At 36.1% G+C, this 27090-nt stretch overlaps 2 protein-coding genes across 4 annotated transcripts in view; one reads left to right on the top strand and one right to left on the bottom strand.

Annotated features, from left to right (window-relative positions):
• VTA1 (vesicle trafficking 1) overlaps nucleotides 1-25653 on the bottom strand; it is a 36260-nt gene extending 10607 nt beyond the window's left edge. Inside the window, exons 1-6 of the mRNA XM_081139897.1 lie at nucleotides 25487-25653; nucleotides 12715-12809; nucleotides 10454-10581; nucleotides 9792-9867; nucleotides 2051-2159; nucleotides 1036-1209 (exon numbers count right to left, since the gene is read on the bottom strand). Coding sequence (XP_080996023.1) covers nucleotides 1036-1209; nucleotides 2051-2159; nucleotides 9792-9867; nucleotides 10454-10581; nucleotides 12715-12809; nucleotides 25487-25598 — 694 coding nt within the window. The 5' untranslated portion in view covers nucleotides 25599-25653. The remainder of the gene's footprint in view (nucleotides 1-1035; nucleotides 1210-2050; nucleotides 2160-9791; nucleotides 9868-10453; nucleotides 10582-12714; nucleotides 12810-25486) is intronic.
• The window catches only part of NMBR (neuromedin B receptor), a 40835-nt gene continuing 38856 nt past the window's right edge, over nucleotides 25112-27090 (top strand). The window contains exon 1 of one of the 3 annotated variants that reach the window (XM_081139896.1): nucleotides 25112-25132. The gene's annotated coding sequence lies outside the window, so the exon portion shown is untranslated. Of the gene's footprint in view, nucleotides 25133-25764; nucleotides 26058-27090 lie in introns of those variants that run through there. The other 2 variants (XM_081139894.1, XM_081139895.1) reach the window with 2 other exon arrangements.

The raw sequence follows: 27090 nt of genomic DNA, 5'->3' as shown, positions 1-27090 counted from the left end.
ATTGCTGCTAAAATGGTCAAAACAGAAAACTTACATGTTATTCAACTCATACACAATAACCTAACTGGTATGGGTAAACTGAGGCTGACAATGGAAGGTCAATGAACTACTAGTGTGTTACATAACAGAAAGACTAGAAATCAGGACTCAAAGGATGACTCATTATATCAATTACATGTTCTGAAATGTTTGTATAGTTTACTACCACAGATTACCCTTATGCTGAAATCAAAGCAAAATTTTAAGAACAATTTTTATTAAAAATTTAAAATAAGTTAAAGATTTAAATTATCATTTTAAATACCATTCTATTTGGAAGTAGGGCTGATGCTATGTTAACAACAGAAGTACATAGAAGTGTATCTCTTTAAAACTTAAAAAATATCTTCATCTACTGATATTAACTTATTGGAGACTAGTTTTGTCAGATCTTTTTTCTATGAAAACATATAGTCCTGAATTATTCCGACAGTAGACATCACTTCCCTGTTTTAGTCACATTTGTAATCTTAAGATGAAAAGAAAAAAAAAAAAAGGGGAACTCAAACCCTCTCCTTTCACTAATCTGTGATTCCACTGCTACTGAGATTCTGCGCCTCCCCTTCATGAACAACCCCATGTTGCAGGCAGAGCAGGGTCCTAAGGAAATGAGGAGGAAAACTCGCATCTTGCTATCACAGTGGGACGCTGACTGACAAATTCCATAATAGCCCCCTCACCTTAGTGCTATTCTTGAACAACAGTGAAGGGGAAAGGAGAGGAGGGGGAAAAAAAGAAATAAGTAACACACATGAAAAGCACAGAAGCTATTCTTATTAATAAAATATAAATAGTAATCAATATATGTAAATGTTCTGTCATTTCTCATAAAACTAAAATATAACTGATATCAAAACATTAAAAAAAAGAACTTGATGTTTTCTTGGGGGTCCAAATGGAATTAAAGATCTGATCATGCTTGATGACATCATTATGAGGCACAGTTACAGTAAGAGGCGCAGTTCTTACTTACTTAGGAAAGAAGTCCTTTCCTACCTGTGCTATGAGGCACTTCTGCTGGTGTATTGGCTGGCGCGTGTGCACCGGGAGGAATCTGTATTCCAGTATAGTTACTTGATGGCATGTTGCCAGGGTCGAAAGTTGAAGATGATGGCTGAGGTGATTGAGTGGGCAGAGAGGTTGCTCCAACATCTTCATTGTCCTCAACATCTATTATAGAATATACATGTGATGTTAAACTATGTATTTTGAAATAAAAATGCTGAATATTCTTATTTTGCTATATAGGCATGACAGACCTTCAAATGCAATTCTATTTTATGCTGTTGATAAGCAGGCTCTATCTTTTAAAATAATAGTTTTAAATATTTTCTAAACAGTTATGCCTAACAATATGATTATCACTTCTTGTAATTCTAATTCTGTAAAATCTATGCATATACTATATTTTTCCTAAAAATAAATTTCCTTTAAACCCACTCTTTAAACTTTTAAAAAAATTGACATTTTTGGCAAAACATGTCACATTCATGCTACCCAATAAGAACTCTATTTTCTGACAGCTGCCTTTTTTACCTATATGTCTTAAGACTCATATTTTTAAAATAAAAGGACAAAAATAGATATACTATGTAAATACCAAGCAGACAAAAGCTGAAGTGCTAATTTCAATTACAGAAAACACAGAACTCATGCCAAGGAATATTAACAGAGGTACAACAGGATGGCTCATAATGATAAAACGGCTGGTAATCAACAAAAAAATAAACTATAAAGGTGTATGTGCTTAATAAAGTTTCAAATAAACAAAAGCAGAACTAGTAAATACTATATTAAATACTATATATTTTACAAGACTTTTTAGACATTAGAGGAGTTTGGCCTTAATTTTTCACTATCCCTAAATTTATGATTTTATACACGATTTTCATGAATTTTGGGCCTGAAGGGGGGAAACAATTGTATGGTTCCTTCAGAAAACTTTAAATAATAATATACTGAACAATTATGACTCTCCTACATCATTTTACATAGATAAACAAATACATACCATTATCTTCTTCAAGTCCAACAGGCCCTGCCTGAGGAGTTTCTCCATTCTTTAAACAATTATGGATATACGTTGCCTTCCACCTTGCATACTTTCTGTGTCTCACATTCTAAAAGAAAGATTTTTATATCGGTATTTAGATTGCAGTAAAAAGTCAAGTAAAAATACATTTATGATAACCTATACCATATTTTTAAGATAAAACCCATTTTTGCATTATACAGCTCTGAAAGAGTCTGACGCCCTCCCCATCCTACTACTGGATTCTACCAACTGTCTAAGGCTCAACAGGCTTCATGAAAAGCTATCTTCCTCAAAATACATGCCCAGTTCTCTTTTATGGTTTTGAATTTCAGAAAAGGTCTGCAATGGAAATATGAGAGTGTCCTACAAGCAAAACTTGCAACTTTTATGCAGAGGGGAGAACTAGGCTAGATGGAATTCTAAAATTAAATATAAAGGACAACAATATATTAAACTATTATCACTACAGAGGAAAAAATTAATCTGTACAAATCTAGAAAAATGAACACGAGTCTCAATTACAGCAATTCCAAAAAGGGGGAAATAATACATCATGGGATTATTGTGAGAACTGAAAGTATCAGTGAAGAACCTGCTAGTTGCCTCTTCTTTCCTGCCTTTAAAATTTATGCTATATGATATAAAATCAGGCAAAATATTTTGTCTTGTTTGAAAATATACAAGAGTAAAATCTGTCAGAATTTTGGATGGTCTAGTGATTTTTAGTTCATATAGTTAATAGATCTTTATGATACTCCCAGACCAGTGGTACTGGTATCAACTGGGAGCTTGTTAGAAATGCAGAGTCTTCACACCTGAATCACAATCAGTACTGTACCAAGATCCCCAGAGGATCTGCATGCACAATGGAGTTTGAGGGGATACACAGTTTCTGCCTTCTGCAAAAACCCACTAAGTCACCAATGAGTACAAATACAGCATACAGTCCTGATATTTAGTTGAGTATTTTATGTGAGATTCTCCAGATACTACAGATTAGTATACAGAACCCTAAAATGTAACTCCCCAAATTACTGAATATGTACCATATTTACTTTCCCCTTTCTTATCAAATAATCCTCTTATATATTCCATTATAAAAAAGGTTCTATACATTGATTTCCAATTTCCAGGTGTGATTATAATTTGTTCTACTTCACAAAAAAGCTCTCCAAAAGAAGCATCCACATTTAAAGTCTTCACTTCACCACCCAATTCATTCTAGGGAGAAAAAGTTTCTCTTTATTTTTCATTTTGTTCTTATTTTTATTAAAAAAAGATGAGAAAATTTGAATGTATCCATGCATTCCAGTGGAGGGATTCTACATGTGCCAGACTCCACCTTGTTTAAGTCATCAGTTTACCTGAAGAATTCCTCTTGCTAATGTTAGCAACGACCTATCACACTGGCAAATCCAAAGGACACCTTTCAGGTGATCATCTCACCAAATTGCCCAGAAGCATAATAAACACTGAACCATTCCAACCTTTGTGAAACACTCTCTATTCCTGCTTTTTATGACACTCTAGTCTTGTTTCCTTCTTATGTCCTGCCTACTAATCCTCTATCTGACCTCCAAATAATCTTACATACCCTCTTCTAGCAAAGCCCTATCCTGCTCTTCAACAAACTTTACACCAACTAGTTTTAAATTCCATAAATGATTTCTAACTTCATCTTTACTTCTATACTTATTAGTTAGAATTCTACTGTAAAGATCCTTTTCTGTTATTCCATCATTCATTCATTCATTCATTCATTCTTTCAGTCAGTCATTTACTTCATTGTATGTTTCAGTAGAGACCCACAGAGTCTTATTTTATTCAATGGTTATCATGTATTAGTATCATTCTTACTTTGAGGCCCAAATTGTCCCTGACTTGGGACAGTGGAAACCCTTTCAAACTGGCTTCTGGATTCTTTTGACATGTTACTGTGATTATGTCAACACTTCTTTACTTTCTGGTATAAGCAGGTCTAACTTCATCTAGTACTTTCTCTGACCCAGCCCTAGACTCAGCCCTTTCTATAAGAATCCTGACTCCTTTTACAGATGATGGTATCTAGAACCCCAAATCAGACACTAGGGGTGCTCACTGCTATTGATGCATGACTGCTTCCAGGTCCTTTCAGTACAGGGACAGAGGAACTATGTTTCATGTGCATGTGTACACACAGCTATGATACAGACTGTATACACAAACGCATACATATATTGTATATACACACGTCTGTAGTATACATATATACTATCTATATACATATATCGATTTTGCTCTATTTATCTAATAAATTTAAAAGCATAAATTAATATGGACAACTCCAAATCTAATCCAACACAAATACAATGTAGTACATTCGAATCCCATATTTTAAGTTCTTTTCCCAGAAGTAAGAAACCTGGCTCCTTCAATATTACTCATTTGCTCAATTCTAGTACACAGAGTAAGCAGTTTCAGAACTGACAACCTAATACCATAAAGAAAAACCAAACCTACAAATAACAGTTCAATATTTAACTATTTTTCTTTTGTGGTAAAACTGACATACCTTGAAATGGATAAATCTTAAATGTATAATCTGATGAGCTTTGACAGACAGATTTGTCTGTGTAAAACATACTCCTATCAAAATATAACATTTCTAGTTCCCCAGAAAGTTCCTTTATATCCCCTTCCAGATCAATTTTCCCTTGCCCAGACTCCCAAATAAACCACCTAATTTTTTCACTAGAATAAATTTGCTTTTATACGAAGGGACTCATAGTTTTCATTCTTTTGAGTCTTCTTTTGTTCAGCAGACATCCACAAGATTCGTTCATGTTGTAGGGTATATCAGTAGTCCCTTTTTATACTTTAGTAGTAGTACAATTTATTTATCAACTCCTCTGCTGGTGGACATCTCAGTTGTTTCCAGCTTTGGGCTATTATGAATAAAGTTCCTATGAGCACTCTTGAACAAGTCTTTTTCTGGAAAAATGTTTTCATTTCTCTTAAATAAACACCAAGGAGGAATTACTGGGTAAAAGGGTAGGTGTGTTTAACTTTATAAAAATCTGCCAAATCTTTTCCCAAAGTGGTTATAATGTCTAACATTTTCGCCAAGCAATGTAAGAAAGCCCTTGTTTCTCCAGATTCAAGCCAATATTTGATGTGGCCAGTCTGTTCATTTTAGTTAATTTTACTGTTTCAAAACTACTTATTACACTGATGATTGGGGGGTGGGGGTGTTAAATCTCCAAGTAGGATTAAGAATTTATGCATATTTTTTTATTTCTATCAATTTCTGTTTCATATAGTTTAAAACTATATGTTATTTGGTAAAGACATTCTAAACTAATATCTTCTTGATGAACTGAACCCTTTATCATTACAATATCCCATTTTACCTCTAGTAACACATCTTAAAATTCACTTTGTCTAATATTAATACAGCCACTTGGATTTTGTTTACTCAATATCTGTATTGAATATTTTTTTCCATTCTTTCATTTACAAAACATTTGTCTCAGTATTTAAAGAGTGTCTCTTGTAAACAACATAAAGTTAGAGCTTGTTTTTTTATCTAGTCTAAAAATCTCTACTTTTAAATTGTAGTGTTAGTCCATTTACATTTACAGTACTTACTGATACAGCTATATTTAGGTCTAAAATTTGATACTTGTTTTATATTAGTCTCATCTCTTTTTGTTTCTCTCTCCTCTCTTTTCTTGCCTTCTTTTGGGTTTTCCAAATAGATATGTATAGTTATAATTTTTATTTAAACAGGTATATACCTTTTTTTAAAATTTAAAAATATATATATATAGTTTTTTTTAATGTATTTACATACATACCATGTCAAATGTTCTTCATTCCTCCCAATATCCAAGTTGCCATCTGGTATTATTTTCCTTCAGACTGAAAACTTCCTTTTTGCTGTTTAGTTCTTTAGCTCTTCAGTGCAGATTTGAAAGCAATGACTTAATCTGCCTGAAAATGTCTTTTATTTTACCTTAATTTTTTTGAAGGATACTTTTCCTCTTATAGAATTCTGAGTTGACAGGGTTTATTGGCTTGTTTTTTTCTTTCAGTACTCTAAATGTTGTCAATTTCATTATCTTCCTGCCAACACTTTAAAAAATGAAAAGTCAACCATCCTTCAAAGCATTGTTACCTTGTGCATAATGTGTTGTTTCCTAAGACTGCTCTTTAAGATTTGGTCTCCTACAGTTGAACATCACTGGTTTGGCTATGATGCTCTCAGATATGGTTTTCTTTGTATTTATTTTATTTGGGGTTCACTGAGTTTCTTGGATCCATAACTGTTTTTTCAACCAACTTAGAAAATCTATAGTCACTATTTCTTTAAAATGTTTTCTTCTCCATTTTATTTTTGCTTTCTTTTATGGGACTCCAATTACACATGTTGGACCTCCAAATACAGTTAGTAGCAATACATAATGCCTATCTACTTCTAAATAAACTCATCTTAATATATACAATGTTGCTTAATTCAGAAACTTCCAATACAAAGGGATACCTTAAACAGACTACCTCCTTCCAGATGGCAACACGTATACACAATTGGTCCAGTTTTGCTGGAGCCCTGCTTTTCCAGAAGCAAAAGTCCTAGATTGGGATATAAACAGGATTCACTGGGGTCTTCCATAGAGGGATCTAGATCAGTGCTAAACAAAATGTGGTCCCAGAACCAGTGCTAGTCTGCAAACTGTACACCAGTTTGTGACAACATAGTACACAAATTGAGAGTATTTAGGAAACTTACAGCAAATTAGGCTTGTACTTTTTGTGTGTCTTTTAAGTTTCATTTTCCTAGTAATTCAATTATTACTTGTATTTTACAAAACAATCAGTCTGCAACAAATTGCAAATTAAAAACATAAAAGCTGGACCTTTATCACAGAGTCAAACAAAATATATCTAAAAGGTCTAAGTACAGTGCCTGTCAAGTGGTAGAAGTGGATCCCTTCCCTGTATTTTATCATTACTAGGCCACATATCATTATAGTCAGTTATTTTGCTTCTCTTTCCAAGTCAGAACACAAGGTCTTTGAGGGCAGGAAAACATGCCATATGCATTTGATTTTTTAAATTAGCACAAACTCAAGAGGTAAAAGCAGTTATCATTATCTTTTAAGTGATTTTCATATTCTTCCTAAATTAGCAGTATTAAACCTAAAGACTACAAAGCAAAGAAGGTAAAATAGTATCTGCTCCTTACACACTGCTAAAAGTGAAATAAATCTAAAATACAAGAAAAAGCCTATTAATAACATTGACCATAAATAGAATAAGATATAGTAGGAAATAAAAAGTTTTGAACATTTCTTGCTTTATAATACAAATTTAAAGTTTACATATATATATTCTGGTGACTCTATACCTAAAACTGGGACACTGAATTCAAGAAAGCTACAGAAATGCTAGAAGTGTGTATAGCAACACATTTAATAACATACTGAAATGGAATTATGTAAGGCACAGTTAAGAGAGTTCAATACGTGTACCTAAAGAAGGTCTATGTAAACAGGTCTGAACATTATTTTCAACTACAGGTAAAAAAATAAAAAGCTAAACTATAACAACTTTTGAAACAGTAACTGATTAGCCACCACATCTACTCAGTGTGTAAACTGCACTTAATGCCAAAGAAGAGCTAGCAGAATGAGACAAAGTTCCCCTTCTAGGACTTGCAGTATAACTTATTCCAAAATGTAATATATAAAACTCAATCAATACACTTATAGTGTAATATGCACACAGCTGAGACTCTAAAGGTGGAAGAGTTGAGAGAATGGAGAAATTCATATAAGAAAAATGTAGCTAAGGCTTAAAGGGAATGTAAGACTCAGGTAAAGCAGGCTCAAAAGACACAGTTCCCAGTGGTAAAAGCTGGGAGCAGACTGGCCTGACAAACATGAATGGGACTGGTAAGAAGTCCCACAAGTAAGATGAACCTGCAATGCCTGGAAATAAAAAGTCCGTATAGGTTCTTCAGCAAAACAATGACAGCGAAGAATAGGTCGCATGGAAAAAGAACAAAAAAATAGTATAAAAATAATTATGTAAATTGTAGTTATCTAGGCCATGAACCTAGGGCCTTTTTAAAAAAATGCTATTTTTTCAAAAGAAAAGTAAAGAGAATTTAATTAGATTAAAAACCTTTATGTGCAAATGTCATACAGACGGCCTCAGGTGTGCAGCTTGCTTGCTCTCAACACGAACCCACCCATATTGCTATGTTACCCGTCTCTCTTCTCCCTACTAGAATCTGTTCTCATCTGGTTTATGACTTACTTTGCTAATCTGAGGTCCATTCTTCTCCTGTGCCTGCTTGGTGCCTGCTTGGTGCTCACCAAAACCATACTGAACTAGCTAAAGCTTTCCATAATGTCAAGTTGAAATCACCTCGGCATCCTCAAGTATCTAGTATAGTGCCCCATACATGTGCAACAGAGCGGAAAAGAAATGCAGGTCAGTAGAAAGGAGTAGAAAGGTTGCTAAACAGAGTGGATCCACTGGGATTCACAAAATGTGCCAGCCACTGAGAAGCAGTGCAGATTTCCATACTCCAGGTCTCAGTTCCGTCTTATACTCCTCTGTCTCCAGAAAACTGTACAGCAGTGGCTCTCAATGGGCATTGTCCCATACACTAGAAGGTGTTTTGAAAATATCTGGGGGTGGTTTCTGGTTATCTGAATGACTGGGAAGGCTGTGTAGGTCAAGGGCCAGGGATGCTTTGGTGTTTTGAAATAAAAGGAGCAATCACACAATTTTGAAAGTCCTGCACAACTCTGCAATGCAAAAACCACGCTTAAATCACCAAGCCTAGAACTTAACTTCATTTTACATACAAACATAAATAATTTTTTGCACAGTTTTGATATATTGTTTTACAAAACTGCAAATATTTCATAGATTATACTTTGTTTTGTTTGGAACTTTACTATGAACTGCTCATCATTTTGAAAAAATCCTACCACAGAAAGCAGTGTTCTTCATAGATTTCAAATCACCAATATAACATGCCTTTATCAGTCTCATTATGGCTATCCTTTCCCCCTCCCTATCTCTTTCTAGATTAACATCTCCCCTCTCAGAAAACAAATTTTCTTGCAACAGTGAAAACAACACTGAAATCACAGCAATGTTTGTCACTTAGCCTCAATTTGCTCATGTATAAAATGATTATGCACTCTACTTATCTTAGATTATGAGAAACAAATTAATATGAAGTACCTTGTAAAATAGCATGTTATATATGTATTTTACAATAGAAACAAATCATAAATAATAATATTTCTGGATAGAAATGAAATAGGAAAAAGTCCTTAAGTCATCTCTGCCTCCAGTATGTTTATACCAAATAACAGTGAAGGAACTTAACAGCATACAGGGTTAGTAGTATTTAAACCCTTAATAAAATCAAACTCAAAACCTGTGCTGCCCAATACAGTAGTCATGCATTTGCTAAAGTGTAAAATACATACTGAATTTAAAAAACTTACTACAAAAATAAATATACATACATTATTTAAAACAACCTCTTTTGTTTATACTTTGAAAAATGTGCAGTAATTTTAAAATTAAATTTTTTGTTTCCATTGCATTTCAGATGGACAGGCTGCTTTAAATAAACATTGCTATAATAAAACTGATAAACAGCAACAATACTGATCTTTAGCTATTAAGACAATAAAGAATATATACTCACTTCATCAGTGAGTTCTCCAAACACTGTTATGACATCTATTAAAAGACTTGCAGTATAGAAAGACTTGATCATGTTTCTGGAATAGAAAAGAGAGCTGGTCTAGTTTAAAGAAAAAACATTAAGATGTAGGGTTAGTTATGTAACTATATAAAAAAAAATTCCAATGTTTATTAAAGCATTCTGCAATCAATATTTTAAATAAAATTTTAAAAACACAATGGAGCTCCTCTTATAATGCTATTAGGAGAAAGTAGCAACACTTACACTATAGGTAAGTACTATACAGTAAGATTTTATAGTACACATTTGATCTTAGATAATGCATATCAAGCCATGTGCATTTCTTTCCACTTAAGTATTATTATAATAATGACAAACCATTTGAACTGGTGGAGTGGGAGTTTTTAAAATCAGCATCACTGAACTAGGTTGTTTTTGGCTAAAATCAACTTAGATTTTGAGAAATGTTAGATTTTTTCAGTCATTTTCTCTAAAAAGAGAGGATTACAGTTGATACTCAAAATCATTCTGAGATTCTACAAGTACTTTTTAAAAATTTAAATCATTAATCAGGAAGTCAGAAAGTGTTCAATACAAAACTGGATAATTCTGGTTTAGAGCAACTAAACTTACCATTTTTATTTTCCTCTTTCTTTACTTACTTGTGAAATCGTGCAGCCCGATCTTCGTTATCTGCATACAAAAACATTTTCAAAGCATAATTCTCCAAATGGGCACAACCAACTACTTCTTGAGTAACAGCTTCATTATCACCCAACTGTTTCTTAAGCTAAAAGAAAATCAAATATAAAGCTTATGATTTTGGACTTACAATCATTTTAAGTAAATTATTTATATTCATTTCAGTAAAAGATGTATCAATGAAATCCTTCAAAGAAAAAAATTGCTCTGCCTCAGCTCAGGGCATTTAAAACAAAATCCAATGTTCACAAATTTTTGAAGAAACATACATATGGTAACCTGAAAGTATAATTAACTCAAGAAATAAAAATAACCAAGAATAAAAACATAACACATCCAAGTATCTACTTTAAAGCATCACAAATATTTCAAAATAATGTATCATCCAATGTACTACCTTTCCTAACCATATATAATTTAAAACTTTAATTTATTCCCATTTCAATTTCTTATCACATTAAAAAAAATAAAACTAAACGATCACTATATCCTATAATAGTATCTCTCAGAGAACGTGTAAAATAAGAGGTCTAATTCTAAGTAAGGTATACATGACAAACCTGGAACTGGATTATGGAAGTTTTTTAAATTTAGAAAAACATAAACCTCAAAGCAACACAATTTACTACTGTGTACATTTCCAGTTAGTATATCCCTTTTCTACACATACAATAATTTAAAGTATCTTAAAAATAAACTAAATTCCTACATTTTATTCAGATTGTCACATTGAAATAAACGACCTGGAATATTACATTTTAGCACCATACTACTGTTTTATAATTGCTTTTCTCAAAACATTATAAAATAAAAAATTATATTTAAAAAAGGTCTCAGGATTTTTCATAAAATCAACAAAGTAAATATTCTCATAATTACAACAGAATAATTTAATGTCCAGAAGGGATTCAATGTTGGAATTTAGAGATATTTTTAGCTATGATTTTCCTAAACAAAAAAAAAGCCTATGGATAACACTAGTTTACTGTATCCAAAGCATGAAATCATTTAATTCTTTATTTAATTCTATAGGCAGATTTAATTCTAGAAATAAGTTAGTAAGAGTATGTCATCTCAGCTTCAACATAAAATACCTGGTAGCAAAAATATAATATACTAAAAATTTTCCAAATGTAATACAAATATATTAGGCAGTTGTGCTCTCACCACCAAATAAACTTACTCTACTTGTTATTTAATTTAGATAATAGACTCCTGATGATTCACTTTATAAATGTGATTTTATACTCTGCTTATTACAAAGAACTGAGTTTTGTCTCATTCAAAAGTTATTATTTTACCTATTATTGTTCTACTATGAAATGAGAAATATACTCTATATAAAACTTCTGTTAGAGATGGATTTTACAAATATATCACTATGTGTAAGACATGGTCTTCTTCCGGCTATCTAACCCCACCCTCCAAAAAAAAAGAATACTCCAATTTTTCCTGCATCCACAGAAGTAGCGTTAGAAGTGTAAGGCCAGACAGGCTATGGGGACAGCTGAATTCCCACAGTGGTGACACCAGAACCACCTTGGGTGGTCAACAGCAGCAGATGACGGGGGTTTGAAGGCCAGGCACCTATACCAAGTTATAGAGAACACTACTGCCCGTGACTGCTTAATACAACCAGGCTTTGATCAGAGTAACTTGCAACATTTATAATAACCTGTGAAATTATACATTGGTATCTCTCCATAACTTGTGAAATTCAAGGTGACTCATTAGTCACCTATCACATTTCTTCAAATGGGCAAGAATGCATGGATCAAAGAGCATCTTACCCTGGGACCAAGTGTGAGAGGAAGAGAGGAGAGACAACTGGTATCATTTCCTTCATTGTTCCTTTCACTAAATAAATAGCCCATTTCAGTCATCCATGTGACTGCATGAGGAAAGGTTAGAAAGGGTGCATCACTTATGAAAGGATGACTCAAGGGCCATCTATAATAATATAGAACAAGATATAATGGTATATGCAAAGATAATGGGGCCTATTTTGAATTTTGCTTATAACTTCCTTAGCAGTATGATATTAAAAAAACAAAACAAAAAACAAACAACAAAAAACCTGTGTCATTTTTTTCATCAGCTAAAATGACACTGCTGATTGCAGCAAGGAAAAGCACTAAAATGACAACACATACACACACAAATGAAATAAAATATCATTTTAAACATTAATCAGAAAATACATTATCACTATTTAACTCACAGCTTCTAACTGATCCATTAGCTTTGATAAAAATTTACGACATTCAGGAGTTTTACTATCAATCTTCATTCCAGTTTGCATTGCATATAAACGACCTACAGAAAGAAGAAAAATAAACAATTTAATTTTTTAACATCTGCTGATTGAATTTTTAAAATTCGTTTTGTCTAAGAAATCATTTAAAATGTAAGTAAATTTAGAAATAAAACTGATTTACTATGCATCTTATTTACAAAGATAAAGAACACAAAATACGATTTTAACAAAGTTTTACCAAGTAAGGCATTCTCTTTTGGCATTTTTTTTAAAGTATACCTTTATTGATTTCAGAGAGGAAAGGAGGGGGAGAGAGATAGATAGAAACATCAGAGAATCACTGATCAGCTGCCTTCTGCAGGTCCCCAAATGGGGACTGAGCTCACAACCCGGGCATGTGCCCTGATCAGGAATCGAATCCCAATCGCCTGGATCCTAGGTATCTTAGGATTTCCAATTCAATTATGTCTACCCAATCATATCTCCTTTAAAAATGTGTTAATATACACATAATACTGTGTATATCCTGTGTGCTTTTAATTTTAATAACTCTACCTGAAGGAACTACTTTTTAATGCTTAGGGTTTTAGGGCTAGCTCATGGTTTAGAGTCTAAGGTTTAATTTATTATTTGTTTCCACAAATCAAATTTAAGGATTTGATCCATCTAGGGATTAACAAGTGGAAATTGTACAGATGTACACTGGCACACAGTGAAAAAACACAGCATTTCATTTTCACTGCATGGCGCCCACGCTGGACATCACTGTGACACAAAAATAGAGATATGCTAATTTAAAAAGCAGAATGAGCACTTATTTTAGTTTAAATATCCATTGCTTTAATCACAAATGTTACCAAATTTTCCCCTTTTTTCTTTCTCTTAACTAGTCATATTTCTCTAGCAACTTGCTTTGGTCCCTTCTCCATATATCTATTAGGCTTTAAGTACCAACTCCTCCACCCGCAGGCCTCTGAAAGCACCAGTGAGTACCCTCCCGTTTACACCAGTCGTATTTCCTTTGCGTTGTTCAAGCTCTGTGCTTGCTTTAGTCAGCTTTGTTCTCTTAAAACTCACTGAACTCCCCGACATTTCTTTGTGAGTTCTTCAGTCTTTACTTCCAGCATTTCTGTTTTGAGTGTGTTTAGGCGCAGGGGTATTACTTTTGTTTTAGTTTTTTAAATTTATCTTTATTGTTCAAACTATTACATATGCCCCCATTTTTCCCCCTCCTACCCCCTCCATCCCACCCCCACCCCCACCCCCAGGCCTTCCACACTACAGTCTGTGTCCATGGGTTATGCATATATGCATATAAATTCTTTGGTTAATTGCCCCCCTCCCTTCCCTCTAAGATTCCTCAGTCTGTTCCATGTCTCTGGATCTATTTTGTTCATCAGTTTACTTCGTTCATTAGATTCCACATATAAGTGGGATCATGTGGCATTTTTTTTAAAGTATATCACAAGCTCTTTAGGTAAATAAACATAAAGGCTACAAATACTATGTTGTTTTTCCATTTTTGCATGTTGTTTAAAACAGAAGTTTCAAATACTTATGTACTCAAAGCTACTATTTTTCCCCCCCATCAGTTCTAAGCTTGGAAAGTTATTTTATCTCCAGTTACACAATATATTCAGTTATACAATTTTTCTAATTGTTCTTATGATTTAATATTTCAAATATAACTCTTTAATCTCATTTACATTTTCCCCCAAGTTATTGGCACCTATCTCAAAACTCACTTAATAACACTTCCTTTTCTAATGATTTTATGATTCCTTCTTTGATATACATAATTTAACTTTTTTAATCCTCACCTGAGGACGTGCTTATAGAGAGGGAGGGAAAGAGGGAGAGGGGAACAGAGAAAGAAAGAGAGAGAGGGAGAGGCATCAATATGAAGGAGACACATTGGTTTCCTCTAGGATGCACCCCGACCAGACCCGAGGAAGAAGCGTGCAACGGAAGTACATGCCCTTGGCCGGTACTGAACTCGGGACCCTTCAGTCAGCAGACCGACGCTCTAACCACCGAAGCAAACCGGCTAAGGCTGCAAGCAGCTTTGATTTTACAATGTATTTTTCTAGAACATTACTGTTCTCTCTCCTCCTACCCCTGATTCTTTTTTTACATCCCTCTGGTAAAAAGCATACTCATATATAGAGCCATCTATTTTCTTTCTCTATACTTACATAGAAGCCACAGAGACCACTGCCATATTAGCATCAGTAGAAAGATCACAATTATCAATTAAGCTTACTACCTGCCTTCCCAATCTCCCAAATGACTACTTCAAAGAATCTGAGTCTCATTTTAAAAAAAACCTGATCCAGAAAGACACACAGAAAACTTAAGATGTTAACTATTTGCTACCTATATGTAATACTGACTGACATAGTAAAACATGGTAACATTAAGCACTGTACTCACATGAAATACAGTACTGAGTTTCATTTCCCAGGTCTTTCTCCTTATTTTCTAACGTAGTAGTGAACACTGTGATTCCTACCATCTGGAGTGTAGTCAGCTACTTGGTAGACCAACTCTGGGGATAAATGGCTACCAAGCACAGGTAATGGCCCAGATAATATGAAATGAGGTTGATTCCTGGATTCATGTTGGCCTTAGTGGCAGCCATCTCAGAACTTAACGATTAAGTAGACTAATGCAGAAAATTAACCCAGCATTTTCTTGTTACCATGAACAGGAAATTTATTCCTATGTAAAAAATGCAATTTTTAGCTTCAAATTTGTTACTCTTTATTTCTACTATTGCTTACAATAAAAATGGAGCCTATCTATCATCTTTTTCCTTTGAAGCAAAAATCAAATTATTTCTATTTCGCTATCACCAAAAGCCATGACCATCTTCCCTCACAACGCAAATATAAACAAATATCAGCTTTTTGTCCTTTCAAAGTTAACCTCAACACAGATGGCAGATTCTCGTAATACAGTGTAATGACTATATAGTTTATTGGTTTTTCCAAATGCATTTTTTCTTGGTTTAGATGTACATTTAGTCTTTGCTATTACAAGGACATTATTGTACAGTAACACGTTTAATTGAAGAACTGGATCATCTCAGAATTGGAAAGATTTAGGATAAAAATTGGCCTGGCTTTTGCATTTTTAAATATCTTATGTAGTTTACAAGTCTTACGCACAGAAAATGTATCACAAGATGCATTCTGTAATTTTAATAAAAGTGAAAAGAACTTAAATCTACTTATGAAAATTAACAAACATGTTTTTGCCATAAGGAATGGAAAAAAAGGATCACATTCATATAGAATTCCGTTCAAGACAAGTAACTCATTGTAGCAGCAGCAAGATGATGAAAAATTAATGTCTAACATGGAAATTACCTACTAAAACAACATAAATGTGTAGCTAAAATCATCTATAAGAAAATATATTTGACTCATTCCAGCAAGGAAATGTGTTTATTTTTATGAATAAATATTATTTGAAGATGAGTAATGAGGCATATTTGCAAATGGATTAAATACTTTCCAACTCAATTTTAATTTAATGTGAGGCATTTGGCGACAAACATTTACTAATCCTGAAGGTATGTGTAATTCAAAGTTCCATAAAATCTAAACATTAATATTCTAACACATCCTTCCTTACACACAAGAAATATAAAAGTATGAAATACATGATATACACAAAAAAGATACATTAATAGCAATTCTGAAGAGTGATACTTTAATAGATTAACAAATCTATTAAATAGGAATCATTATAGTATATATTGATGTCTAATGCAAATTTTATTCCAATGAACAGAACTGAATTTCTAAGTATATTGTAAATATCTGCTTATTGGTTAGTGTTGCCTTTTGTGTAGGGACTTTTGAATAAAACATTTAAAAGAAAGCATTACTGAACGTCTACTAAGAAAGGATATTTACTTCCATCATTCCTTCACTAAACAAACATTTTGGAGCTCATTACATCATAATGTATATAAATTAGCAGCTTTAAGAAAACCTTACTAATGAATTCCTAAGAAAAGATTGTGCTGGTACAGCCCTGGCTGGCTTGGGTGGATGGAGTGTCATCCCATACACCAAAAAGGTTGTAGGTTCTACTCCCAATATTAGCACATACCTAGGTTTTGGGTTTGATTTGGGGGGGGGGGGTACGGGAAGCAACCAATCATTCTCTCCCCCTCCCTTCCTTTCTCTCTAAAATCAATAAACATATCCTCTGGCAAGGATAAAAAAAAAAAAAAAAGACTATGCTGGTACACAGCAAACACTAACAATTTGATTATTAAAATGAGACCACCGATTTTAATTCCAGCCATGACGGGAGTTGCTGTATTTGCCATCCTACCATAAACAAAAAATTAAGACAAAATATAGAAAACCCATTTTCAGACAATGGAAGCAACAGAAAACCATGACACCTGGGGTAAGGAAACAAATGAGGTGACACCAATGGTCAGCCCAGCATTTTGATGGGCTACATGTTCCACACTAAGGAACAGGAGGGGCATCCTAAACAGAGTATAGTCTTCCAGTTGAGTTGAGGAAACAGACTGAGGCAGCTGTAAGTTGAGGGGCAGAGTTCTGAAGAAGAGAGAGCTAAGCAGAAAAGAAACCCAGAAATCTGTATGGGGGTAACCTTGAGGTTCAGCCAAATACCACCCACCACGTGCATGTGTAGGAGAAAACTCCACAAGGCCAAAAAATAGGCAAAAGACATGAGCCAAACTGCTACCAAAGCACACACAGGGCTACGACGCATTCAACTAGACATAGTGAGTTCCAGATGTTTATCCAGGATATTCAGTAGAGAAACCAAAAGACATATTCTTTAGTAGTAGGCGCTACCTGTCCCTAGAAAAAAAGTTACTTTATACCTACCCCCAAAAACTAAAACCAAACCAAACAAAATAACAAGGCATAAAGGAATCAAATTGAAAGTCAAATAACTTGTCAGCCAGATCAACTCCCTTCAAAGAAAGACCATAAGCTCCAGATATTTAAGAACTTAAAAATTCACAGAGTCCTGAAAATAATAGAAAATTACTAAAGATGGCAAGAGGCAGGAGAATATAATCTATAAGAAAAATAACAGCCCAATAAGATCAAACAATGACAAAATAGCAGAAATAGTAGATGACATTAAAATACTAGGAAACCATTATAAAGTATTTTAAAGGCAACCATGAAATGAGATAAATAGAACATACACAAAGGAATATAAATGGAACTTCTAGAGATGAAAAATATATCTAAAATAAAATATTTATTGGATAAACTTAAATACCACAGAAGAAAAGATTAGTGAACTTCAGAACACAGCAACAGACACTACTCAAAACAAAGCATGGAGAAAACGGACTGAAAAGAAAGGAAAACTAGAGTCTCGCTGAGGTGTGGGAAAATACCGTGTTCTAACAAGTGTAACTGGATTGCCCCCATAAAAGATGGGAAAATGTGGTAAAAAAAAAAAGTGCCAAAAGAAAAAATAAATTAATTAAAATCTTTACTCAGCAAAAATATCTTTCAAAAATAAAAATGAAATACAAGTTTATTTCATACAATAGAAGAAAACAATTCAGTCTACAAGCCTCGTAAGAAATGATAAGGTTCTTTATAACAAAAGAAGGTAATAACCAGACTGGATCTATGCAAAGCAATGAAGAGTGCTGAAAATGGTAATTATGTGAGAGAATATTTTTAAAATTTATTCTCTCATTTTATATATTTCTTTAAAACATAAGTTTAAAAAAATGTGTTCCAGGTTTTGTGGCGTATGTATAAGTAAAAAGTATGTCAATCAAAACCAAAGGCTAGGAGAGGAGGAAACAAAGCCAAGTTCTCACCTTATATGGCGTGTTATACGACAACAGACAAATTATTGTAAATATCAGAGCAGCCAATCAACAAGGAATATCTAACAATCCCAAGTGGAAGTACAATGGAATGCAAGTGCTTCCAAAGAGAAATAATAATTAACTGACGTTAAAAAAAAACATTTAAAAACCAAAAGACCTTGCCAAGCCACAGAAAAAAGACAAATTGAATGAAAGCAGAAAATTATCAAACATTGAACATTTTATATATAATCCTGTGCTGCTCCAGAGTATGTAAGCTTTCCCCCTAAATAATCAAACACAACTGTCATAAAATATGAACCTAACCGAAGATGCTTAAACTCGCATGAGTACCAAAAGAAAAGAAAATGACAGTTAAGGACAAGCTACTTGATTCCACTAACCCTGACCCTTCAATCTTAGGGACAGGTTAAAAGAACCTAAAAATGAGATGACTCACCTTACTCAAAAAAGGAGTAACTATTAAATGACTATTTTTACAAAATAAAATTAATGTATATATATGTTTGCAAAAACAAATATAAATGACTGGAATGCTAATGGATAAATCAATGGTCCAACTTTCTGTTTTCTATTTATTATTAACCTTTCGTTGCTACAGTAAAATATCCTTAATTAGCTAATAAAACATAAGTACTTAGATAACATGACTATGGGTTCTGATTAATCTTACAGGTTTAGAAATCAACAAAAAAGAAAAGTGCTTATTTTTAGTCTTAATTAAGCATGTCTGAGTGGCTTTAGGAAATCCAATTTCTGTGTGATTAACATCAATAAAAAAGAGGCAACTAATTATTAATCCTAACATCCATGTAGCTCAACACCATCAATAAAGAAATCCAATATTATTTATTTAAACTTTATTTAAACTACACTACAATTTTACATTTGTTGTCCAGAATTGAAATAACCATAAATATTTACAACTTCCTGAAAACTGTATTTTACTTTTTCTATGATGATATAAACAAATGGCTCTCAGAGAACATTTATACAAGGTCATGAAAGCCTATTAATTGTACAATGTCACCCCCTAGAGGAAACTTTAACAAACCAAACTTGAAACTATATGTTTAGTTAATTAAGCAAATTTAAAAGAAAGAAATTTTTCTGGGTTTAGATTTATCTACAACACCAAACCCGATAGAATCAAAATATTTATCATATAGCATCCCTGTTTAATAGGGACTCAAAAATTTTCTGGCTTCATTAAAGAAAAAATCGAAAGAGAGAGACACATGGAGTTCAAGCCTGTCCTTTATTAATTTTGTCTCCTATAAGAACATAGATTATCCCTTTGTAAATTTTGAAGTTAATATCTACCACTTTTCATCAGATGCTTAAATAGGTACAAAGAATGTAACTACTATATATCAAATACTGAGATCTAAAAATTATACTCTTTCATCTGAAAATATAGCAATTTGATATCTATCACAACTATTTTAAAAACAAAAAGCTCTGCCCAGCCGTGCATGGCTCAGCAGTTGAGCGTCGACCTAGGATCCAGGCAACTGGGGTTCGATTCCTGGTCAGGGCACATGCCTGGGTTGCGGGCTCAATCAGTGACTCATCATTGATGTTTCTCTCTCTCTCCCTCTCCTTTTCTCTCTCTGAAATCAATAAAGATATATTTAAAAAAACAAAAAAAAAACAAAAAAGCTCTTTTCTAAGAGTTAGAAATAATACATTGTTGTATTTTATTTTAGCCCATATTTCCATTTACTTATCCTATAAAATGTTATTATAAAAAATACAATTTGTACCCCTGGCCAGGTGGGTGTTGTCCTGTGCACCAAAAGGTTGCTTGTTTGATTAAATAAATAAATAAATCACAATTAAAAATATATATGTATATATTTGTATGTTTAAAATTCATAACTTGCTTATCATACGTCTCTGCAAAAGTTAAAATTTAAATTAATCAAAATTTCCTGTGGGATAAGGTGCTAAGTATTAAAATTTTTCTTCTGGAATTGAGTTTTTATAATTATTATATGCATAATTGATCAAACAACATAAATTTTATATATTTTAATAATCATTAAATATAAAAGTAAAATTGTATTAGAAATGCATCTTATAATGAATTAAGTTGCATACTGATGAATCCATATGATCTGTCATGATGAACTATAAAAAAATACTAGTTCTATTTCCACCTTCATTTTTATCACTGTAACAAGGGAGAAAATTCATTCACATAAAGCAGCAGATGAGCATGAAAGTTTTGTCATAGCAAAATCACTGAATTCTTTATATTCCTTCTGGGTATAGACTAAAAACCATGAAATCACCTATCATCAAGTATTATTTTTAATAATCTCTTGGCTGACTATTCAATTAGCTCTCCCTCAAAATCTGTTTTAAAACTAGAAAAGACTTTGTCCCCCCATCAGTAAAGTTATTCATTTTCTCAATTCCCGTGAAGCATATAAAAAAGATCTTACAAAGATCCTTTTTTCTTCAGTCAGAGGCTTCTTGTTTATCCTAGACACTGACACAGGATTGGGAAAACTGAAATACCATTTATTTCAACATCCTCTGACAAATATATCTTATCACTTGTTTTAAATGTATTTCTGAAAAAAATAGAACACATCAGAGCTGAAGACATAGCTCATTTAGTTTAAGAAGAATGTCTACCTTATGACATAAATGGCAAAATCTGTTAATGCCCAACCAATCAGCCAATGAGGCTTACTTTTTCAGAAAAATATGACTTAACTTTCCAATTCAAATAAATATGTTAACCCATGTCCCCACACGCCTCCTGTCATGTGAATCCCAATTCTAAAGTTCGATAACCCACAGACCCCTATGTGAGCTTGTCACCTGGATGCAGAGAGGCACCTGGCCCCTTAAGCATTTCTCTTCTGCCCTTTTTGCCTCTTCTCTCGAGAATGACATTCCTTACTAAGGAAGAGAGCGCGGAAAGGCAAGGTCATTTCATAAAAGCTCTCTACCACTTTGGGAATTTCACACACAGCAACACAGGCCAGGTTTTTTATTTTTCATCATGAGAGTTATGTATAAGAGTGTAAGAGACTCTTTCTAGTGTGATCCTTCAGCGTCTTTGTCCCCACAGCTAATCCTTCCCACACCTGTTGCAAATGACCCTGGTCCCAAACTGTCCCTCCTTACCCCTCTGGATAAAATCTAAAACGATCAAACAAAAGGTGCTAATCTCTAAGAACAATTCTTCCATCTTCGGAGATTCATTCCTGACCTATTATTCCTGAAAGGAGATAAACTCCAGGTGACTTCCCCATCCCCTTTATAAAACATACTGCTGCTCTCTTTCCCCAAATCAGAATGGTCCTCTGACATCCTTTCTCATCCCCAGCACTTTGAATAAAGGGTTATTCTTTGTTCTGACTGATATTCTTCCACATAACACACGGAAAGACAGAAAGCTCTACCCAATACCTTCACTAACACTAGTAATTTGAATTGTCCTGTTTTTCTGGACCCTGGAGGTTTTCCACCTTCTTCCCCAGGGCAACTCCCCCATAAAAATACTCAGATGCACATGGGTATGTCTGTCTTCTTTAAACTAGCAGAAGAGCATTTGTGAACAGGATGTGGGAAAAGAGAAGGCAGCATAATATTTTGCTACTGTAAGCAAAGGAACCTTGTCAGGAAAGAAACACTGAGAACTGAGAAAATGATTCCTGTAGAACTACCTGCATACAGAAGTTTGAAGAGCACTGCTTTAGCTTGTCTAGAGCACGTTACAGAGAAAGAAGTCACCATGAGCAGTCTTCTGTTAAACAGCAGATTCATACCCACAAATACAGCACCTACAGGAATTATCAGGCAGCATATATGAATATAAATATATTCAAAGCATTTAAAGAAATAAGAGTGTTTTAAAAATATAGTAACAGGACTATCAGAAATGGGAAAGCCAATTTGAAAACAAAAAACAACAAAACATCTAGAAATAAAAAAATCAAAGTAGCCCGGCCAGGTGTGGCTCAGCAGTTGGGCATCGACCTAGGATCCAGGAGATGGTGGTTCGATTCCCAGTCAGGGCACATGCCCGGGTTGTGGGCTCGATCCCCAGTGACTCTCTCATCATTGATGTTTCTGTCTGTCTGTCTGTCTCTCTCCTTTCCTCTCTCTGAAATCAATGAAGATATATTTTAAAAAAAGAACCTTTAAAAAAAATTGAAGTAGAAACACGGTAACTGGGCTATACAATAGGTAACCTACATGGAGATGGACACAAACCTAAAGAAATTACACCAAATGTAGCTCAGAGAGACAAAGGGAGACAAACTAAGAAAACATTAAGAGACAAAGAAATAAAGGAGAAAAGTGCAACCTGTCTAATCAAAATTTCAGTAGAGAATAGACAACAGAGGAAGAACAACATGCCAAAGTCCCAAACAAGGTACTACTTACACAAAAGGAAATCAAGGACTAGAAAATCAGAATACAGATCATAGGGAAGAGGCTGGTAAATTGGCTATAATTTAAAACTAAGAGCTTTTCAACATCAAAGGACTTCACAGAATGAAAAATCAACCTATGAACTCAGAGAAGACATTTGCAATGCATACAACAAAGGAACAGTTATCTAGATTATTAAGAAAAATGGTGAAATAGAATGGTCAAAAGCAATATAGGGTATTTCAACAGGGAATCACAAATGGTTAATTAACATATGAAAAGATGCTCAATCTCATTAAGACTCAATGAACTGCAAATTTCACTCCAATGACACACCACTTGGAGTCCACCAGATTGGCAAAAATTAAACAGTCTAATAATATCAAACATGGTGGGTTCATTAATGTTCATTTTATTATGCCTTAAACTTTATACACACACTATATATTTTGTAATGCATATGTTTCATTACAAAATATTTTTTAAGTGCCACTTAGATTTAGCAAAAATATTTGCTAAAAATATTTGTTCATGACCCGGCTGAGAGCAGTTTCAGTGAAATAATGGGCATGAAAACCCGACTTCAACGGGCTGAAAAGACCTAGGGGATCAGGGTGTAAGAACTACTGCACACAGCTATTTCAGGCTCGTCTCTGAGGTTGGGCAGCCAGGATGCGACTCTAGGGGAATGTCCTAGTGAGAGCTTCTTTTATTTTTTAAATAAAGGCAACTGGGGTAAGTTTAGAAAGAAATGGCCAAAGGGAGAGGACAATGACACAGGCCATAGAGGGTCCCTGGGTAGTCAGGAAGGTATAGGATGCACAGCCCAGGAATAGGGATTAGTTAGATGGGGATGGGAGCTCCTGTTTCACTGTTACAGCAGACTACCTTTGTCCACACCACCTCATTTCTCTCCCTGCTCTAACTACTTCAGATCCGATGGCTTCCCTCAACCTCCTTCAAGGAGCCCCGCCTCAGGACTTCTGCATTTGTAATTCCCTCTCTGGGGAAAAGAGAAGACTCTTTCCCAGATGAAGTCAGGCCTGTTTTCCCTTCCTTCTGAGTCTTTGCTCAGATATGAATTCAGCAAAACAGTTACCAGACCACTCTCAGAGTGAGATTCCCTCCTTGGCTCCTGCCACCCTGCTCCTGGTACTCCCTATTCTCTTTCCTTGCCTCTTCTCCCTCCATAACCTTCTAATATTTTACATAACATACTCATCTTACTGCGTAACCTCCCCATCCCACTGTGCCTGAGCTCCACGAGGGCGGGAGCTGTAGCCACCGTGCCTGGTAGTGCTGGATGCAGGTAGAAGCTCAACAGATATGTGCTGAAGGATTCATGGTCCCTGCTTGAGGACCCCGAACAAGTACAGTAGAAACAATACTGTGAGACTTGAGCACAATGAGGTAAAGCCTAGAGAGTCAGTATTCAACTTACTGACCAGGGAAGAGGTGACATTTAAGTTAGATCTTTAATTTGCCAAGTGGAGAAAAAAGGCAGCCATTCCGAAGGGGCCTTGCCCACGTGGGCACTGAAAGCGGGCACAACCGCAGGGCAGAGGGGACGGCGGATCCGACTTTGGCTAACCTGACAGCACTCACAGGAGAGGACACACTGCATTGAGCTTAACTCTAAAAATCCTGTTCAGCAGACTGACAGTGGCTGGGCTACCGATCTGCAGTCAAGTTCGAGCACAGAACACAGACTAAAGTTGACATAACACTGCTACTACTCTCTTCAACGCAAAAGACGAAGCTGGAACAATTGTAACCCGTGCTTCCCACCGACTGCAGATGGTAAGTATGACAGCCCGTCCAAGTGAGCATATGGCCACGAAACGTCTCAACCCCAGGCTTTTATTTAAGTCGAGACTGAAAGTCCTCCCCGGCGGGAGAGGGCAGTGTGGCTGCAGAAGTGGGAAGGGGTAAAACCCGACCGCCGGCTGCGGGGCAGACGCCCTCCACCGAAGCGCGTCTGTTCCTGCACCGGCCGGCACGGGTCACCGTCCACCTGCACTTGCTGCTGCGCCCACAAAACGGGCCAGTATTCCTCTCGGCCGCATCACTCCTGCCTCTGGGACACTCACCTGCGATGCTCCAACTCAACTACTAACTACCCAGGTTATTTTCAGGCTTCCCTGGTGCAGACGAGAGGCTCCTGTGCGTACAGAAAACACAACACAAAACAGAAACACCCCGGGCCAGCGTGCTTCGGGGCTCGGGAGGCCGTGGAATCAGCTCAGGGATATTTGTAAGCCCCCCACAGGAGAGCGGTGGATACCACGGTGCTTTTGTTGGAGTTGTGCATTTCTGGGACCCGCGACCCCACAGAGAGAAGGGCGGGACCCCGAGGGGGGCGGGGCAGAGGTTAGCGCTCGGCTCTAAAGGTAGGGGGCGGGGCCTGCCCCGGGGACCCGCGCGCGGCGGGTGGGCCCCGGAAGCTACGGGAGGCCGCGGGGACTCGGAAAGACTCACAGTAATAGGCCACGACAGGGTCCCGCTTGTCATGCTCCTGAGCCGTCCTCAGATGATGCTGTATGCTCTTAAACTGCGGCGGGAGCGGGGGCAGAGGGGCAAGCGCGGCCATCTCCACTCCGGGACTCGCCACTTCCTACTCGCGCGCCGCCGACACTTCCGCTTCCGCTGGGAGGTCACGCGCACGAGCGCTCAGGGCAAGTCCCGCCCACTCCGCCCGTTGCTCCGCAACAGCGAGTCAACTACGGCTTTCCCGCCGGAAGCGCCTCAGCGCTCTCGGTTCCCGGCAAGTTAAAATTTGAGAGACGCCAGCGCGCTCTGCTGGTAGGAAGGGGGGGGGTATGTTTTGTTTTACTTTGGGGGGGGGTTGTTTACCACCCCCCCGCCCTCAATCCCTTTTGTAGGAAAAACAAAAAGAAGGGAATGTTTGTTGACTGGGAGAAAAGATAAAGGCACGAGTCGCCCTCGGCACCATTCAGGAAATAGTCGCTCCCAAGTCCTCAGGCTGTATCAGCAGAGTCCATGGCAGCTTTTCGGGTCTTAGAGACTGTACGTTCAGTCCCTGCTTTAGGTAAGAGGCGATGTGTTTAACCTTTTAAATTACGTTCTTCTACACCGACACATTGATAAAGTAACCAGCAGTTTTTCTTTTTTCCTAACGAAGAAAAGTGAGCTTTCGTGGTGAATTGGATAGTGTATGCTTTAGGGAATGGATGGCCTGAAAGTCGTTCATTTTCGGGAAATGATGAAACTTTGCGGAGTCTGGACGTTCGCGGTCTGGTCCGCGGCGGAGAGGGGGCCCCGGGCGCTGCGGGCCCAGTGCTGCTGCCCACAGCCCGTCAGGCCTCAGCCTTCCTCCTGCCACCCGCGACTTCACTTCTTTTTCTTTCCTCTCTATCCCATATTATCACCTTTAACTTAGTTACCTCCTCGAATGACCGTTATTTCTTTAACTTAGTCCACATTTTTGAGAGTTCATCTTAAAACGATTTTCGTTGACATTTCCAAGAAACAAGAGCTCAAGCCCTGAACGGTTCCTCTGTCTGCTCTTCTCTAATCAGCACCAAACTGTCCCCAACCCCTGAAGGAGCTGCTGTATGTCCCTACATTACCCCCACTCCACATCCTGTGTCTATTCCTGTTTGCAGAGTCCACCACCTTACTCTGGGCCTGCCCCCCCCCCCCCAGCAAGAAACGGAGCCCTTTCTTCTCCCGTCTCAGCATCACGCTGACTACCACTTGAGGAGGTATTTGCTGGGAAACTAATATCTGTGCCCCTCCGCTGCCGCCAGATTCATAGGTTGAAACCCAGTGACCAATGTGATGGTATTAGGAGGCGGGGCCTTTAGGAGGTGAAACATTTCTGTTGTTTATAAGCTACCCGCTCCGTGTTATTTTCTCATAGCAGCCCAAACAAACGAAGGTATTATGATTGCCTTCTTTTACTCCCATGGTCCTGACTTTCCAGTCAGAAGTTGCTGGATTGGTAGAGAAATTAATGAAGCAAAGCAGAGTGGGACAACCATAAACGTCTTTTCTCTGTCCTATGCCTTCTCGCTTATTCTCTTTGTATTACTTCTTGCTTCTCAACTACGGTTGCCCTT

This window comes from Miniopterus schreibersii (genome assembly GCF_964146895.1).
Source record: "Miniopterus schreibersii genome assembly, chromosome: 6".
Lineage (NCBI taxonomy): Eukaryota > Metazoa > Chordata > Mammalia > Chiroptera > Miniopteridae > Miniopterus > Miniopterus schreibersii.
This window is presented reverse-complemented; position numbering and strand designations above follow the sequence as displayed.